Here is an 18,322-nt window from a genome sequence, read left to right as displayed (position 1 = left end):
ATCTACAAAAATTTTGTAAACTGAAAATAATTTATACCTAACAAAATGTCACATTAAAAAAGAAAGAAATCTATATCCTCAAAAGAAGACAAGTTTGATGGTCGTGATTAGTAAACCTCTTTTTTTTTTTCAGATTGCATTAAACGTCGTCGTTAGCTCCTTAAACAACCACCTTCGTCTTTTCCGCTAATGGCGATCTTCGGATGGCGGCAGAGAAGACGGCCACTCGACGGAGGAGTAACTCGCCGCCGTCGTTTCTTAAGGCCATTGTATTCGAGAAAAGTCAAGAGAATGTTTCTATTCGTTGTGGTCTTCTTAGCTATAGTTCCTCCTCTCTTCTTACATTTCAAGCTCCGACGAATTCGTCAGATTGTGGCGCAAAAGTGCGATTGGCTTCACCATCCTCCACTTGTCTGTGCTCACGGCGGCGATTCCACACTCGCTTTCCCAAACACGGTACGTATACTCTCTCGATCTCTTCTTCTTCTTCTTCACACTCTTACTATCGACATACCTAACACTGTATTGTACTCTCTCTCTCGCAGATGGATGCTTACAGTCTCGCTATACGTTCTCGAGTTGATTGCATCGAAGTTGATGTATCTCGTTCCTCCGATGGTGTTTTATTCGCTCTCCACAACAGGTTACAAGCTCTGATCCTTGTTGTATCCTCTTCTCTTATTTCGATATTTCTGTGTGGGGATTCTCATCGGAGTTGTTTGTTAATTCATCTTCCGATCACACGCACAGTCAGGGATCTGCAGCGTATTGCTCGTAACTCTTCTGTTCAAGTTGGAGATCTGACTATGAGTGAAAGTAAAAAAATATTGAAGTTATCCATGGGTTATCCATGAAGTTGAATCATAACTAAAGATATTTTAAAAGTAATAATTTCAATTTGAAATATTATGTATGAATGTTGGGTTTATATCAACAAAACGAACATTATAATAAAAATTTTTATGCACGCAATCATGCATTGCCTAATACCTAGTTCTCCGAAAAGTTTGGTATTCTATCTACTTCTTTATCGTTATTAATTGTCGCCATTAGCTCATCTGTACTAACAACCTCTTTTCAAAAGTAATGTATAATGAAGTAAAAAAAGACAAAAAATCTTCATTTCAAAAGTCACACCTTGGGTAGTAAACGCGCGTAGCAAGTAAGGTTCAGCAATTGATAAAAAAAAAAATTAAAACCCTAACCTGAGGGAAACTACGAGTTTATGAAGCAAAATCCATATCAAGTTTCTTTTGCAAGGGAAAGGTACATTTTTTTTTTTGAAAATATATGAATTTCATTAAACCGAAAGTTTGCTGAAGTTACAAAAGCTTTATACAGTCCTCATCCTTTACTCAAAAAAAAATAAAAACAAAGAAAGAGTGATCAGTGACATAGATATGATATGAGTAGGTGAGCCTAGCCATATTTCAACCAAACGAGGAGAAGATTTTTGAATTGTCTTCTCCTCTGTTTTGCCAGGATGGCATCACGAATTTGCCTATCCAGGTGCTTGAAGATGGTCTGAGCATCAGTGGAAAGGCTGTTGTGATATCTGTTATTTCGCTCTAACCAGATTGCATAAAGAGTGGTCTGTGCAGTCAACCTTCGAAGGCATCGTGGAGCAGTGCTGTCTTTGAGATCCAACCAAACAGAGAAAGCTTCCCAAGTGTGGAACGTGAAAGGTCTGTACCCGAGCCGACGAGTGACATTTGTCCAAAGCGTTTCACTGAATTGGCATCGTAGGAAGAGGTGGTCGCGAGTTTCCAAAGCAAGGCCACATATACAGCAAGTAGGGTCAATCTGTAGACCCCATCGCAGTAAACGTGATCTTGTGGAAAGTCTGTCCTGTTGAATCAACCAGAAAAGGAAAGCATGCCTAGGAATAGCTCCTTTGTACCAAACCTGATTTGTCCAGCCTGGGGAAGTTGCTCGAGGCCTGAGAGTGTCCCAAGTCTTGGAGGTGGAGAATGTTGCTAGTTCCTCTGTTCCAATTTGCCAAATGAACGTATCTGGAGATGTGGAGAGTGAAGGCGATAGCACCGATGTGAGGTAGACTTGAAGAGTTTCTGCCTGGGGTGATCTGGCTGGTCTGAGGGCCCAACCTGAATCAGACGCTGCAGCAGCCACGTTTCCTTGAAGAGGGATTCCGGTTTGATAGGGTCCTGATGTTCCCATGAAATCAATTAGGGGACCAAATGGAGTCCAGAGATCGAACCAGAAGCTTATATGTTGACTATCACCGAGTTTGGCTCTTAAGAAGTTGCCCGCTATGTGCCGGAGCTTGAGCATAGATATCAGAGTAAAGGAGCTCTGCTTCTTTATATCCAAACTCCAAAAGCAGCCGTCTTTTATTTTGTTGTTGCGCATCCAAAGAGCCCATAGGGAGTCTCTCGCCGTGAACAATCGCCAAATAAGCTTGAGGATCAGTGTTTTATTCCAGTGAGTTAGGGAAAGGTACGTTTGCTTTTACTTATGGTTGATTCTTCTGTTTACATCTCTCAAAGTTGGTTGCGACGGGAACTTGTGTTACTGTTGATGGAGTTTTGAAGATTCCTCCCGAAGGTAAAGAGGTGTGAAGCAGAGAGCATTGAGCTTAACGTTGGCCGTTGAGAATTGATGTGGGAACGGTGGAGCAAAACAGAGGTATGTGAAAGTGAAACACATTCAATATTTTTGCTCTTTTATGATCATTTTATGAAGCAAAACATGTGGTCTTATTGAACAAGAACTTAGAACAAAGATTGTGAAATATAAAAGACTCTCTCTTTTATTACTTTAGAAACTGACTCAAAACTAAAGCTTACAATCTCTTTCTCTCAAATCTCTCAAGTTCTGCAATATCTCTGCATCTCTCTTTATATAAAACCTTTAGACAATATTCCCTAAACCACAATAGGAATACTAACATATCTTAGATATCTCCTAAGATACAAATATGTATATTTAGCTTTCTCCTAAATATACTAGTCTTGAGCTCCAAGCTAAATCAAGCTTATTCCAACATTCTCCCCCTTAAGCTTGAAGTCACTCTTCTTCAGATCTTGAACTCCAATGAGATCTCTCATTTCTTTAAACTTGATTCGATCAAGTGCCTTTGTTAGTATGTCTGCCTTTTGCTTCGTTCCGGGAACATGTAGCACTTCAATCTGTTCATTTTTAACACACTCTCTTATGAAATGGTACCTTCTATGTATGTGCTTGCTTCCCATGAAACACCGGGTTCTTTGTAAGAGCTATTGCAGACTTGTTATCCATTAGAATCGTGACTCTCTCACTAGGAAATCCAGTAACTTCACTAAGCAGGTCTTGAAGCCAAATTGCTTGTTTTGCAGCTTCGGTAGCAGCCATAAACTCTGCCTCACAAGAAGACATTACAACAGTGTCTTGTTTTCGTGTACACCAAGTAATAGGATTATTACCAAGATAAAACATGTGACACGTTGTACTTTTGCCATCGTCTTCATCCACATTATGGCTGCTGTCGCTAAATCCAATCAAACATATCTTGCTTTCCCGAGTAAAGAATAGACCAAGAGAAGTGGTACCTCGCAAATACCTTAACACTTGCTTCAAGGCTGCTCCATGAGATTGTTTAGGTTCATGCATGTATCTACTTAGCACTCCAACATAGTAAGAGAGATCTGGTCGTGTGTGAAGCAAGTATCGTAGGCAGCCAATGTTCCTCCTAAACTTTTTCTCGTCGATGCTTAGCTCCTTTTGTGCTTTTGACAGTTTTAATCCAGAATCCATTGGCATGTGAACAGAATTGCACTCATCTATACCAGCTTCCTCTAGGATTTTTGTTGCATACCTTTCTTGCTTCAATGCAATCCCATCCTCTTGTTGATGAACTTCAATGCCAAGGTAATAAGTTAATCTACCAAGGTCGCTCATTTCAAATTTTGAGGCCATTCTCCTTTTAAACTCGACAATTACGCCCAGATTTGAACCTGTCACTAGAAGATCATCCACATACACTACCACAACAAGGAGATGTCCCTCTTCTTCTTTCTGGTATAGAGAAGGATCCTTCGAGCATTTGACAAAGTTCAATTCCTTAAGAATCGTGTTTAGCTTGTTATTCCATGTCCTTGGAGCCTGTTTTAGCCCATAGAGTGCTTTATTCAGCTTACATACCTTCTGCTCACATCCTTTAACCACATATCCTTCAGGTTGATTAACAAATACTGTCTCCTTTAATTCTCCATGCAGGAATGCAGTTTTCACATCTAAATGATGTATTTCCCATCCCTTGGAGGCTGCTAGTGCGATGATAAGTCGTACCGTTTCTATGCGTGCTACAGGGGAGAACACCTCATCGAAATCGACTCCATGTCTCTGCACATAGCCTTTAGCTACGAGTCTTGCCTTATATTTGTTAATACTTCCGTCGGAGTTCCGTTTGAGTTTAAAAACCCACTTCAAACCTATTGGCTTTACTCCAAGAGGAAGATCAACCAAATCCCATGTCTTGTTCTTTACAATTGACTCAATCTCTTCATCACATGCTCCCTTCCAAGCTTCTGATTCTTTTGCCTCACTGAAATCCCATGGTTCTCCGTCTATCACCATTAGAAGACGTTCGCTCTCGACTCCAGCGAGTAAGACATAATCGTCCAAATACTTTGGTCTCATCTTTTGTCTCATCGAGACTCAGCGGTTGTGGTTGGTTGTCTTCTTGAACAGCTTCTGTTTCAGCAGGCTCGAAATCATCTGCAAAATCATCTTCTTCATCATCTTCTTCGTGTCTAGGTGAATCTTCTCTTTCTCCACCAGTTTCTTCTTCGACTCTGTTTTCCTCTGTTTCTCCGCGAGTTTCATAGTTTCGAGATCCCTCAATGTTCCACTTGAATGTTCCAACCTCAATACTTGCTTCGTCTCCATGGTTATTCCACACCCAGCTTTTGTTTTCATCGAACAAAACATCTCGACTGACCACTATTTTTTGATTCGAAGGATCCAATAACCGATAAGCTTTCGATCACGGTTCTGTTCCAAGGTGTATCAAGACCCGAGATCGATCATCGAGTTTTTTAAGGTGTGGTGCCTCAACTTTCGCATAACACACACACCCAAAGACCCGAAGATGGTCTACATTTGGTTTCCTTCCCTTGAACATCTCATACGGGGTCTGTAGATGTAGAGCTCTTGTTGATACTCGATTAATGATATAAGTTGCATGTCTCACTGCTTCTCCCTAGAGATAATTTGGGATCTTCATGTATTTCATAATGCTTCTTGTCATCTCGAGTAGTGTTCTGTTTCGACGTTCAACCACTCCGTTCTGTTGAGGGGTGTATGGAGCCGTGAGATGTCTTGTAATACCTGATTTAGCACAGAACTCTTGAAACTCTTGAGACGTGAACTCTCCACCTCTATCCGAACGAAACACCTTGATAGTCGTCCCTGTTTCTTGTTCGACCACCTTCTTAAAAACTTTAAACCTTTCAAGTGCATCACCCTTCTCCTTTAACAACAGCGACCACATATAGCGTGAATGATCATCGATCAGAACAAAGATGTACCTGTTTCTTGCTGCTGTAGATGGTGTGATGGGTCCACATAAATCACCGTGTACTAGCTCAAGTACCTTTGATGCACGAAATGCTGTGGCTTGTGGGAAGACTTGTCTGGTTTGTTTGCCAAGTAAACAAGAAGGACACATTTCCTTTTCGATAGATACATTTGGTATACCAGCAACGAGTTCCTTCTTGATCATCATTCTCATTGTTTCTAGACCAATATGACCCAACCGTGCATGCCACCTTGTGGAATCGTTTAGTTCCATCACTTGCAGACACCGAGTAGTCTCAACAACCTCCATGACCACTTTGTAAAGTCGATTTCTCGATCTGTTAGCTCTTACCAGTTGATTTCCACTGCGATCATACAAGGTAAGATAATTGTCTCTCATCCTAACTTCACAACCCAATTCAGTAGCTTGTCCAAGACTTATGATATTGCTCTTCAGATCAGGTATAAAGTAGACATCAGCTAGTATCTTCTTGTCACCATTCTTGCTTACAAACAGGATTGAACCTTTGCCTTTTATGTCTATTCGTGAATCATCTCCAAATCTTACTTTTCCCGTGACCGTCTCGTCAATCTTAGAGAAGTAAGTACGATTCCCAGACATATGGTTGCTTGCTCCGTTGTCTAAATACCAAACATTAGAACCATCTGTTTGTGTTTCGAACTTGTTTGGTTGTACCTTTTGTTAATTAAGAAAAACAACTTCATGCATCATTAGTTCGTCAGCCTCTTTAGTATCATCTTCTTCCACCACTTGTGCTTCTTGGAGTTTGAGTAATCTATCGGGACAGTTTAAGGCATAGTGCCCTGTTTTATCACAGAGATAACACACCACATTGGACTTGTCTCGGTCTTTTCTGTACCCTCCATTCTGCTGATTCCCGAAGCGACCTCGACCCCTACCTCGATCAAAGAATCTTCCGCCTTGACCTCTTCCTCTTCCTGAGAAATAGTTTCCTTGGTAAGCTTGTGAATCCGTATTGGCATAGAGGAGCTTTCCGTGATCATTAGGTTGATCTTCTTCTTCTTCCCGGATTCTCTCTTCGTACACTTTTAGCCTTCCCACAATGTCTTCAAAGCTTGTCGCGTTGAGATCAAGGACTTGCTCGAGGGATGCAATGATATGAATATATTTCTTCCGAGGTAAACTCATAAGAAACCTTTTCACAAGTTTTGGTGCTTCGATATACTCTCCCAAAGCTGCTGATTTCGTGGCTAATTCAGAGAGTTTTCCCGCAAATATGTCGATGGTGTCAGAGTCTTTCATCTTCAACCTATCAAACTCAGCTAACAGCGTCTGTAACCTTGCTTCCTTCACACGATCTGCTCCAACATACCTTGCCTTGATCGCATCCCAAACAGCTTTTGAAGTGTCAAGGTTTCCGACTTGTATGAGTAAAGCTTCCGGGATCGATTGAAACAAGAATGCTCTGGCCATATCTTCCTTCTCTCCATTGGTTTCTCCTGGTTCGATGGCTTCCCACACCTTGTGTACTCTGAGGGCTATTCTCATGCGCATGGACCATACCGTGTAGTTGGTGGTGTTGAGCATCGGGAATTGTATCGATGAGGGACTCCCTTCTTTTGATGGCACGATTTCTTCTTTAGATTTTGTAGCAACGATTTCACTCATGCTTTTGAGTAGATGAAGTTCTTAATTCAATATTGCTCTGATACCAATTATTGAACAAGAACGTAGAACAAAGATTGTGAAATATAAAAGACTCTCTCTTTTATTACTTTAGAAACTGACTCAAAACTAAAGGTTACAATCTCTTTCTCTCAAATCTCTCAAGTTCTGCAATATCTCAGCATCTCTCTTTATATAAGACCTTTAGACAATATTCCCTAAACCACAATAGGAATACTAACATATCTTAGATATCTCCTAAGATACAAATATGTATATTTAGCTTTCTCCTAAATATACTAGTCTTGAGCTCCAAGCTAAATCAAGCTTATTCCAACAGGTCTTATGTAACAGGATCGAGGAGATCTACCAATTGAGCCATATGAGTGGTACGTTGACTTGCGTCGTTATGGAACAGTGAAGCATTGTGGATTTATACTTCGAACGTATGATTCTGTTCGCTACAGGAATTGACAACATCAGAGATGTAATCCATTTCCCTCGATATCCTGGAAAAACTGATCTCTGATTCCTCCTCTATATAGTTTACTGTAGTCTGTAAGTACAAATTCAGACTTCATTACATACCAATTTAAACAAGCCTTTTCAGGAATTAAGCTTCTCTCTCTTTCTCTTTGATCTTTAAGTGGTTAGCAAATTGCACTTAGAATAAAATGATTTGTGTTGACTAACATTGATAGTTTACATATAACTCAATAAGATTTTGGATTCTTGGAAAGAACAAGAACAAAGAATCAGCTTTCTTACTCAGAACCTGTAATACAATTATTACTCAACTACAACAATGCATTAGACTGAGGCCAATTGTCTAAGGGCGTCATCAGGCAGCAAAACTCTAAACACTGCATAATGATGGTTCAAACTCTTTTCCCCTTGAAGTCTATGAACACTCCCGAGACCGCCTGCCGTAGGGTTTGGAATAGCATAGAAAATCCGCTTTATTCTTTGATGCACAAGCGCCATAGCACACCTTTGGGAACATATCACGAACTTTATTAGATACACTTACTTGAGGATGTTAGAAGGGTAATGTATGTAGAAACTCACATTGTACAAGGCTCCAACAGGAGGAAAATGTCATAACCAGTGCAGAGGTACGGCCTTTCCATTGAAGGATCTCTAAGAGTTTCTTCTCTGCTGTCAATTTGGACCTATCGGTAGGTAACTCAAAAGTGTAAGAGAGAATGCTGTACTAGTCAAAGCACGTGGAGGAGACTAAAGAATCTTGGTTGGAATGAACTTACGTGTGGACTCTGACTGCTTGTTTTCTGCTTTTTAGCTGGAGAATCCATATTTGAGGGATGAACGTGATCCTGACCAAAAATCTCGGATGAATTGGGAAACAGATGTCTATCTCTGGCAGAAGAAGATTCAATGGAAACCATGGAAGCATGCCTAAGAGGATGCCACAGGCTACACTTTTCAGTGTCATGCGGCTGTAAACTCCAGTTCCAGGGATTCAGACAAGCAACAGCAGACAATGAACCATTCTGTTTTTCAAGTGTGTCATTTAAGCATATATCCCCCGTTTCCTTAAAGGGGCTAGTCTCAGTGCTAGTGTTGTCGCCAGACGAAGCATATACTTGATCAGTTTCACTAGCTATTATTCGCCTAACTGAGGGATCGACTATCACTGCAGCATTTACAAGCTGAAAAGTACATCAGAAAAGTGGTAAACTGAGATCAATTTCTATGTAATGAAACCATGGTAAACAGATGATTAGGAGAGCCTGGTCTGTTGTCTAAAATTTCATATCGAAGTTATGTAGATCAATGGAAAATACTTACTGGTTTATGACCAGATACTGCCATATCAATAACAACTCTCATGAACTTGCAGATAGATTCTGTGTCCTCCTCGCTGAACCCACCGATGCCATCTATATTGCTGTCATTGCCAAATGCAAAAGTAAAAAAATGATTAACTGTTGCCATCTATCACAATGCAGATAAGAGCACTACTAGATTAACATCAAGAAGTAGGATTGTTCTAGAACGTCTAAAGCTTAGATAAACAAAAAAGACAAGAAAGGTAATGTAGAGCCCTTTGGTTACAAAAAAAGATCCACGAAACCAAAATCTAACAAAAAGACATGGAGCTTACTAGGTTGGAGGGTGAAATGAAGTTGGCCATATCTTACTTTGTTCTTCCCACTCTTCTTTCGACACTGCAGCATATTTGCATACCTATCATAATTATAGCGGAAATATGAGCTTCAACTACTGAATGAGCAGAATCTCTTTGCTTGGAATCAAAATGTACAAAATCCTTGAAGAGAATCGTGGTGAGAAACGAGAAAAAAAGAAACACCTACTTGTGTAATAAAAGGACTCAACTCATAGGGATCAACAAGTTTCTGTACATCAGGTGGCATACTATCATTCAAACGATCGTGATGCTCAGGTGCTAGACATAAGATGACAGTCAACTGAGTTTCACCTGTCCAATATAAGCATTACAATCAAAACCTCATAATTTTTATGTTAATGGTGTATCAATCACCACGCCACCAACAAAAAAAAACTAACAATGAGATACCGCGATCAGGAAGAATCTTCTTCTTCACTCTCTTAACATGACGAAGGTCTTCTAAAGGAGCAATCTTACATAAATGCCTAATCATACCAGCGTCAAAAAAAAAAAAAAAAAAAATTCAATCATGAGATTACAGCTATGCAGAGCAGCTACAAAATTTAATCAAAGAATAAAGAAGAGTGACAAACCTTACTATCGTATTGGCAAATTTGGGTTTTATTAGACTCGCATATACCTTCACTGTGAACAACAACAACAACACACACACACAACAAGTTTAAATGAAGAACCTTTGATAGACTAAAAAAAATTCCAAAAGGAGAAGCCTTTGAGATTGAATCATACCAGTTGGCTGCTGGTCAGGTGACAATGCAGGCTTTTCAGGTATATGAATGATTTCCCATTTATCTGATGAATCCATAAGTTTTGTCCTTTCTTTACTTGAGCCTGTTCTGCAGATAGAGTACATAGCACAAATTATATAAGAATTGGGGAAGAAGCAAGAAGAAAGAAAAAAAACTCGAACTTTCTCTGTGGAAATTGAAGAGACTGAATAAGAGAAGCTGCAAAAAGTACCAAAAGCAATCATAACAGAGATTAGATTAAACTCACTGGGCTTACTCAAGCAAAGAAGAACACAGACGCCAACGTCGCCAAGAGCGAGAGAGAGTTATTGAATCTGGTTCGAGAAGACAAGAACCCTCGCTACGTCGTCGTTTTGCTCTCTTCTAATAGCAAAAGTTAAACTTAAACCTAATTAATTAATTAATTAATTAAATTAAACGCTTTAATAACTAAACCCTACACCAGACCAGAGAGCCCCCAAAAAAAACGCGACGTTTGAGAATTTTGTCCGGCGAAAGAAAATGGCGGGGTTAGGGTTAGGGTTACGGTTGAAGGCGGCGAAATGGACGTTGAGGAGCGGAGCAGCTGCTGTATCAAGGGAAATGGGGAAGGGTGTTCGTAGATTCTCTTCTGAAGTTGAAAACGATGTTCCGACTTCAGGAATCAGTAGACCACTCGCTGAGATTCTCAAGGAGCTTAACAAAAAGGTTCCAGATTCAGTCATCCGAACCCGAGTTGAAGATGGGTTCTCCATGAAATACATCCCCTGGTAATCTCTTTCTTTTGATTTTGAGAGACCCTGTTTGTTTGTGTTGGTCATTATACTTAATACTTAGCTTGTGTTGATGATTCTCAGGCACATTGTTAATAGGATCATGAATATGCATGCTCCAGGTCTGTTTTAAACCCTTCTTGTTTCTTTTTGGGTTTCATGTTGGGATTTGGTTTTGACATTTGTATATTTGTGTCTGTGTTTCTCTGTTTTCTCAGAATGGTCAGGAGAAGTTCGAAGTATCACTTACTCTCCTGATGGGAAAAATGTTACTGTGGCTTATCGTGTGACTCTCTACGGCACTGATGCTGAGGTCTTTCCCTCCCTCTTCGTTTACATTTGGTTTGATTTGATTTGTAACTTTAGGCTAAATGGTTCTCTGGTTGACTTCTTTGCTTTTTTGTCCGATAAGCTGCAAAGCTATAGAGAGAGACCTAGTTGTTGTTCTTTTTGTCTTTGTCTACATCTGAATTATCCACTGAAGGTGATGAAACCACCGTCAAGCCAATACAAGCTTAGAGAGTGTATGTTTAGCAACTGTGGGGAAACAACAACTCCGGGTTGTAGATTCTGTTATCATTACTCTCATAGACCTTAGAGATGAATTGATAAAAATGTGGTGGTGTTTTGCTTTCTTGCATACTATCCGTGAGCCCGTTATGTGTTCATTGTTTTGCGCTTGTAAGCTGAAATCATTTGCTAATTCAACATTTTGTTTTTTTGGTGTTGTGAAGATATTTAGGGAATCAACAGGTACCACTCCTGTAGATGACAAAGGCTATGGTGATGCTGTGCAAAAGGCTGAAGCAATGGCGTTTCGCCGTGCGTGTGCAAGATTTGGATTAGGGCTTCATCTTTATCACGAGGATGTTTTGTAAAGGAAGGGTGTCCTTTTACCCTGGGAAAGTAGATGTTTTTTTGGTGTTCCCACTGCCTAGTAGTGTAGTTGTTGGGGATATAACTCAGGGATGCATTAATTAGTTTTGGTATGTAAGATCTGTATTTACTGATACTGATCGTTTTAGGATTTGAGATCGGATAATGAATTGAGCCTCTGAAGACTCTTTCTTCGTTGCATATTTGTTACTTAACTTCAGATTGCTACTTTAACCAGTAAAGAGTATCAATTTGCAGTAATTGGCAGCGGCACTCTCTGAACTCTGCTTAATCAATTTCCCCATCCTTTTTATTTCTCAAATCTTTAAACACTAGAGATTTGTGTATACATACACTCAGGGCTGAGAAAATACTGAGACAAATGAGATAATAGTAGCAAAAGGCATAGAGTAACTCTTACTGGTGCACCATAACCCATAATACTGGCTTTAGATTCACTTTGAAAGATTTGACATATCTTATATACTCTATTCATAAGCAGCCACACATGTTATTATGTTTCAGAAATTATAATATAAGTGAAATATAATTAATAATCAAAAACACACATGGATTTTTCCTTGTAATAATGATATACAGTAGAACCTCTATAAATTAATACTCGTTATAAATTAATAATTTTTTTCGGTCCCGAGTTTGACTTGTGTAAAAAATGACAAAATTCGATAAAATAATAAGATAATACTTTTTTTTTTAAATCCTATGTAAAAATATGGTTCATAAATATTCTAAGAAAATTTAGGGAAATATGACTCTATTGTTGTTTGCATATTCTTGAAACTGCATTTTTGTTGGAGCTCATCTATAATCTTTCTCATTGCATCAAAAAAATTTTGTGTTGTTTTCTCACATTGCATCCAAAAATTGTGGAGCATCCTAGACGCGATAGTTGTTTTTTACGTGTAATTGGTTCTAAATATACTGCAATATTTTCTTAGACTTCATCATGAAGGATAATCTATGTTGTACAATTTCTTCTAAACTTTGAACTTCTAAACATTTATTATTTTTCACATGGATAATCTAGTAAACTATTAACATCTATCAATAGTCAAAATTATAAATTAAAGAAGTTCTGTAAAAATATGAAATATAACAAAGTATCTTATTTTTAATAAAAAATATTCAAAACTATAAAAATGAAAAAATCTCTTCATAAATTAATATTTTATTAATTTATCGATAAATTAAAACCTCTACATAGTATTAAAATTTTGTGGTCTGGACCTTATTAATTTATAGAAGTTTTATTGTATTTATTCTTATAGAAAACGTTACGTCACGTCAATTTGGTCCCTAAGACTCCCAACAAAAACATTCAAAAAATTGAACGTCAAAGCTAAACTACAAGAGAGTTGGTTAGAAGGAAGAAACATTAAAGAGAAAATTGGAGTTTTAGTACATTTTTAAACTTAATCGGAGAATTAGTACATTCATTATTTAAAATTGGCAAAACACAAATTTTCACTATTTACTACTATTTGAATTACTTCTTAATCCTCTACTAATCATTTTATTTACAAATGTGCCATTGAAATTAAATAAATATATATATATATTTTTTTTTATTAAATTACCTCTTGAATCTAATAACTAAAATACTATTCAATATATATATATATATATATATATTAATTTTTTTGCAGATACAAAAAAAATCTATGTTTTTTCTTTATAATTTGATATGCAATTTGTGTAATGATTATATTTGATAATGTTAAATGTTTTTTATAAATTTTGTATCCTTACACCTTAATAAGTGTACATGTGTCTGTACACATTCTAATGTATACAGGTATAATGTGTACAAATGTACAAACGAATAATAATACACAATTTTAACCCGTACAGTTCATTTAGTGTACTTATATATAAGTTAATATACATGTTTTTATTCCTACAGCTGATATATAATATATTCAATATGAATGAAATAAAAATATTTATATGTGTGTAAAAAAATATGTACACTAAATATGCTGTACGGATGTTTTTTATGCAGTTACCCTTTTATAATTTTACACTACTATATTATACCCCACTTTTTTATCTATCTCACATCTTTTCTATTACACAAATAGTAAAACCCATCTATTTCTCCAATTATAAATAGTAAATGTACTACAATTCTAATTATGTTTTGAAAATGTACTATTTTGCCAACAAACCCTAATCTAAATACATTGTTTAACAAAAAAAACGTTTAAACACGTTGTTAAAGCTCCTGTGGAACAACATGTTTAATCTCTGGACAATCTGGTTGTATTTTAAAATCTCACGTTTTTTTTTGTCGTGTTGTTATCGTACGGATCCAATCAGATATATGGATCCTTCTTTTTCACACGTACCCTCAGAGCTATGTCAACACTCAACATGTAGGTCTGGACAAAATACCTGAACCCAAAAATTTAACTTGAATCTAATTAAAAATATCTGATCCGAATTCGAATCCGAATTTTAAAAATATACGACTGGATGCTTATAGTAAATGAAACAGATATCCGAACTGATTGGGTATATCCGAACACTCGAACAAATATCCGAGACTATCCAAAATTATATATATCTTTAACAATATATTAAGTCAATTTACAAGTTTCGGAAGTAATTTTGTAATCGCTATTACAACTTACATGATAAATTAGTTTTCATTTTTATATATGTCAATCTTCATATGTTAGTTTAGATAGATTATATTGTTCTAACTTTGAATTTGATGCCATCTGATGTTTTAAGAAGTAAAAAATTATCGGCTTCTAAATTTGGTGTTTTGTTATTTAGAATTGTCCTTTTCTTTTCGTGAAATCAATTTCGGTTGTTAACTTTGGTTTTCTTATGATTATAATCATTTTTAATGAATTCGGATTGATTTCATGTTTTTTTGGATTCGGATTGATTTCGGGCTTTTTTTTTTTACTTTGGTTTGGATTAAAAATTACAAAATCTGATCCGAGACCGAAATATAATTTGAAGCTTTGGGTGAAACCTGAAAATATTTCAATCTGATGGGTGTTTACCCGAACCCGAATTGAAATCCAAAAATATCCTAATGGGTCTTATTTTTATAAATCCAAAAACTTGAAGTACCCGATCCGAAATCCGAAAGAGTACCCAAACGCCCACCCCTTACCAACATGTGATTCTCTGCATATGGTCTCATTTGTTGTGTGTGTTAGTTGCCAATTTGGGAATGATTTTGGCACGCGATGGTCCATCTGTATCCTAATTCAACAAAAAAGTCTGTTTCCTATGTTCTAAAACGTCTCCTTCAGTCTATCCGTTTGCATGTAACATAAGAAATCATATATATAAAAGTAAGGTTTGGTCTCTCCTTATTGGTTGATTTTCATTTAATGTTTTCTATTTTTTTTATTTTTTATTTGCTCTCTAATTGCTTTAAACAATATTTAAGACCTAATAAACACAATACATTTAACTCACACATTAAAATAAAATTATAATTGAAAATAAAATAAATTATGCATTGATCATATTCCAGCACTCAGTTTTATTCAAACACAATAAATTACTATTGTAACTCCATAATTCTAAATGTAACTTCCATCATTTCTTATCATATAAATAAACATTCTCTCAATCTCTCATTCTCTCATATTGGCATTCTTTTACTATCCCATTTTCACATTCTCTCATTCTCTTCTACAATACTTCAAATCATTTTTCGTTTTTTATTTATTTTTGATTTCTTATTTTTGTTGTATGGGTTGTAAAAAATAAATGAAATATCATTGTAAATTTTTAATGCTAAATTTTAATTTTAGAGACTACATGATATATATTTTACATTGTTCTTATTTTAAAAGATTCATCTCCATTATCTAATTTGGATTATTATCTTATAAGTAATCATTCTCTCCTCCTCTCCCACCAATATCAAATGTTGTTATATCTCATATGTGTTGTAAGAGTTTGATTCTATATTTTAATATAGAAAATATTATATATATATATATATATATATATTTTACATTGTTCTTTTTTTTAAAAGATTCATCTCCATTATCTAATTTGGATTATCATCTTATAGTAATCATTCTCTCCTCCTCTCCCACCAATATCAAATGTTGTTATATCTCATATGTGTTGTAACTTGTAAGAGTTTGATTCTATATTTTAATTTAGAAAGTATTATATATATTTAACATTGTTTTCAATTTTTATTTTATTTATATAAAAAAAAAATATTTCTTTTATATTTCTTGCCTTTCTAATCTATTCATATTTATTTTTTAAATTTGCATAGTTAAATTTAAATTCACATATGTTGGTTTTAACAAAACAATCAACTTTATTTGAGAATTAGATGTTCCTATTCATTTTTAAACGATCAATGTGTAACATATAAGCATTTTGTCTTGCAATCACAAGTTCCATTTCCATTGCTTAACTCCATGGTTAAACTATAATATATGTTGTCCTATTTGTATGAACAACAACATACTTATTAAATATATTTAAAAGAGCAGATGATTAATCAAAATAAACATTTCTCCAAATTTTATAATTCAATCAGTGTGAGTGTACTTATTACTTTGAAAAACCTTTACATTGAAGTTCATAAAATCATATATGAAAACTAAAATACTATGTCACTTCAAATTTGGAAGAAAACACTTGGTATTCCTTTTAAAAAAAGTCAAGACACATATAAAAATTATTCGAGAATGTTGAACTAGTAAAAAGTGACATTATGAGAGAATAAGAGAATGAGAGATTGAGAGAATGCTTATTTAAGTTGTACTAGTCAAAAGTGTAAGAGAGAATGTTGTACTAGTCAAAGCACGCGGAGGAGACTAAAGAATCTTGGTTGGAATGAACTTACGTCTGGACTCTGACTGCTTGTTTTCTGCTTTTTAGCTGGAGAATCCATATTTGAAGGCTGAACATGATCCTGACTGAGAATCCTGAGATTGAGAGAATGTGAAAATGGGATAGTAAAAGAATGCCAATATGAGAGATTGAGAGAATGCTTATTTATATGATAAGAAATGATGGAAGTTATATTTAGAATTATAATTTATTTTATTTTCAGTTATAATTTTAAATGTATTGTGTTTATTGGGTCTTAAATATTGTTTAAAGCAATTAGAGAGCAAATAAAAAAAATAAAAAAATTAGAAAACATTAAATGAAAATCAACCAATAAGGAGAGACCAAAACCTTACTTTTATATATACGATTTCTTATGTTACATGCAAACGGGTAGACTGAAGGAGACATTTTAGAAAATAAGAAACAGACTTTTTTTTGTCAAATTAGGATACAGGTGGATAATCGCGTGCCAGCATCTTTCCCAAATTGGCAACTAACACACACAATAAATGAGACCATATGCAGGCAATCACATGTTGGTAAGGGGTGAGTGTTTGGGTACTCTTTCGGGTTTCGGATCGGGTACTTCGAACATTTTGTCTTGTTTATATATAAATGTGTAACATAATATGGGTACTCTTTGGGATCGGGCGTTTGGGTACTCTTTCGGGTACTTCGGATACAGATGGACGATATTTTGTTGTTTATATATAAATGTGTAACATAATATATATAAACATTTTGTCTTGAAATCACAAGTTCCATTTCCATTGCTTAACTTCATGGTTAAACTATAATATATGTTGTCCTATTTGTATGAACAACAATATACTTATTTAATATATTTAAAAGAGAATATGATCAATCGAAATAAACATTTCTCCAAATTTTATAATTCAATCAGTGTGAGTATACTTATTACTTTGAATAGCCTTTACATTGAAGTTCATAAAATAATATATGAAAACTAAAATACTATGTCACTTCAAATTTGGAAGGAAACACTTGGTATTCCTTTTTAAAAAAGTCAAGACACATATAAAAAATATTTAACTCATTTTAAAAGCATAAAATGTCATTTAACTCAAAAATAACTTCTATCCAATAATTCCATACATTCTTCCCACAAATATATATATATATATATATATATATATGTTCAAGATTATATTTACATATTACAGAATTTTTTAGTTAGCTAAACTTATAGTCACATATATACAATATATATACATAAGAATTTATATTACTAACACCATAATTAGACCCATTATTTGCTTAACTCAAAATTGGTTTCAAAGCCAACTAAAGAAAATCAGAAACGATCTTATTGATATTAGACCAAAGATGGGCATACAAACATAATCACTTACACGGAAGATAATTATTTTTAAAAAATAACTTATTATTGCAACATCAACGTATGAAAGGTTTACATAAGCAGTTAATTAGAAAATCTAAAATACAATAAATGTATTGGGAACAATATCAGTCAATGATAAGATTGGATCCTAAAAAGCAAAAAACAACATCCTCATAATTCATAAAAAACAAATGCCACAATTGTACACATCTAAATGAAATGGTATAAAGATATAGTGTATAAATACAAGTGACTGCAAAGCCCATATATGCCTAATTAAAACAAAATAATACAAAAGAGAAAACCAAAAAAACCAAAAAAAAAACAAGAAAGTGCCAACTCCCTTATCTTCAGAAAATCAAGCAGAAGCAGAGAGAGAGAGAACGGATT

General features: G+C 35.4%; 3 protein-coding genes across 8 annotated transcripts; 2 read left to right on the top strand and 1 right to left on the bottom strand.

The window, feature by feature from the left end:
- Positions 110-938, top strand: LOC104712704 (glycerophosphodiester phosphodiesterase GDPD4-like). Of its 3 annotated transcripts, none has more exons than XM_019230235.1 (3): positions 110-456; positions 546-643; positions 755-938. In XM_019230235.1, exons 1-3 carry the CDS (start codon positions 190-192, stop codon positions 852-854), a joined length of 465 nt encoding a protein of 154 aa, XP_019085780.1. In that variant the 5' UTR covers positions 110-189; the 3' UTR covers positions 855-938. The 3 variants fall into 3 exon arrangements, with proteins under 3 accessions (XP_019085780.1, XP_010427964.1, XP_010427963.1); XM_010429662.2 differs by having other exon boundaries at positions 751-938; XM_010429661.2 differs by having other exon boundaries at positions 546-938.
- Positions 7,830-10,427, bottom strand: LOC104712703 (probable inactive tRNA-specific adenosine deaminase-like protein 3). 4 transcript variants are annotated; one of them, XM_010429657.2, is made up of 10 exons: positions 10,335-10,427; positions 10,068-10,174; positions 9,911-9,962; positions 9,726-9,802; positions 9,502-9,626; positions 9,291-9,373; positions 8,975-9,074; positions 8,431-8,835; positions 8,234-8,337; positions 7,830-8,156 (listed from the first exon to the last, which is right to left on the bottom strand). In XM_010429657.2, the coding sequence occupies exons 2-10, from the start codon at positions 10,141-10,143 to the stop codon at positions 7,976-7,978; spliced, it is 1,203 nt and encodes a 400-aa protein (XP_010427959.1). In that variant the 5' UTR covers positions 10,144-10,174; positions 10,335-10,427; the 3' UTR covers positions 7,830-7,975. The 4 variants fall into 4 exon arrangements, with proteins under 4 accessions (XP_010427959.1, XP_010427960.1, XP_010427961.1 ...); XM_010429658.2 differs by having other exon boundaries at positions 10,068-10,169; positions 10,335-10,416; XM_010429659.2 differs by having other exon boundaries at positions 10,344-10,408.
- LOC104712702 lies at positions 10,541-11,916 on the top strand. Its single transcript, XM_010429656.2, has 4 exons — positions 10,541-10,836; positions 10,924-10,961; positions 11,058-11,152; positions 11,574-11,916. Exons 1-4 carry the CDS (start codon positions 10,589-10,591, stop codon positions 11,715-11,717), a joined length of 525 nt encoding a protein of 174 aa, XP_010427958.1. The 5' UTR covers positions 10,541-10,588; the 3' UTR covers positions 11,718-11,916.

Source organism: Camelina sativa, chromosome 9, assembly GCF_000633955.1.
Source record: "Camelina sativa cultivar DH55 chromosome 9, Cs, whole genome shotgun sequence".
NCBI lineage: Eukaryota > Viridiplantae > Streptophyta > Magnoliopsida > Brassicales > Brassicaceae > Camelina > Camelina sativa.
This window is presented reverse-complemented; position numbering and strand designations above follow the sequence as displayed.

Coding starts and splice junctions, on each gene's coding strand:
- LOC104712704 (XM_010429661.2), top strand. CDS start 190: ATGGCGATCTTCGGATGGCGGCAGAGAAGACGGCCACTCGACGGAGGA. Junction 457..545: donor CACTCGCTTTCCCAAACACG/GTACGTATACTC, acceptor TCTCTCTCGCAG/ATGGATGCTTACAGTCTCGC.
- LOC104712702 (XM_010429656.2), top strand. CDS start 10,589: ATGGCGGGGTTAGGGTTAGGGTTACGGTTGAAGGCGGCGAAATGGACG. Junction 10,837..10,923: donor TCCATGAAATACATCCCCTG/GTAATCTCTTTC, acceptor GATGATTCTCAG/GCACATTGTTAATAGGATCA. Junction 10,962..11,057: donor CATGAATATGCATGCTCCAG/GTCTGTTTTAAA, acceptor CTGTTTTCTCAG/AATGGTCAGGAGAAGTTCGA.
- LOC104712703 (XM_010429657.2), bottom strand. CDS start 10,143: ATGGATTCATCAGATAAATGGGAAATCATTCATATACCTGAAAAGCCT. Junction 9,374..9,501: donor TGAGTCCTTTTATTACACAA/GTAGGTGTTTCT, acceptor TAATTATGATAG/GTATGCAAATATGCTGCAGT. Junction 8,157..8,233: donor CTGTTGGAGCCTTGTACAAT/GTGAGTTTCTAC, acceptor ATGTTCCCAAAG/GTGTGCTATGGCGCTTGTGC.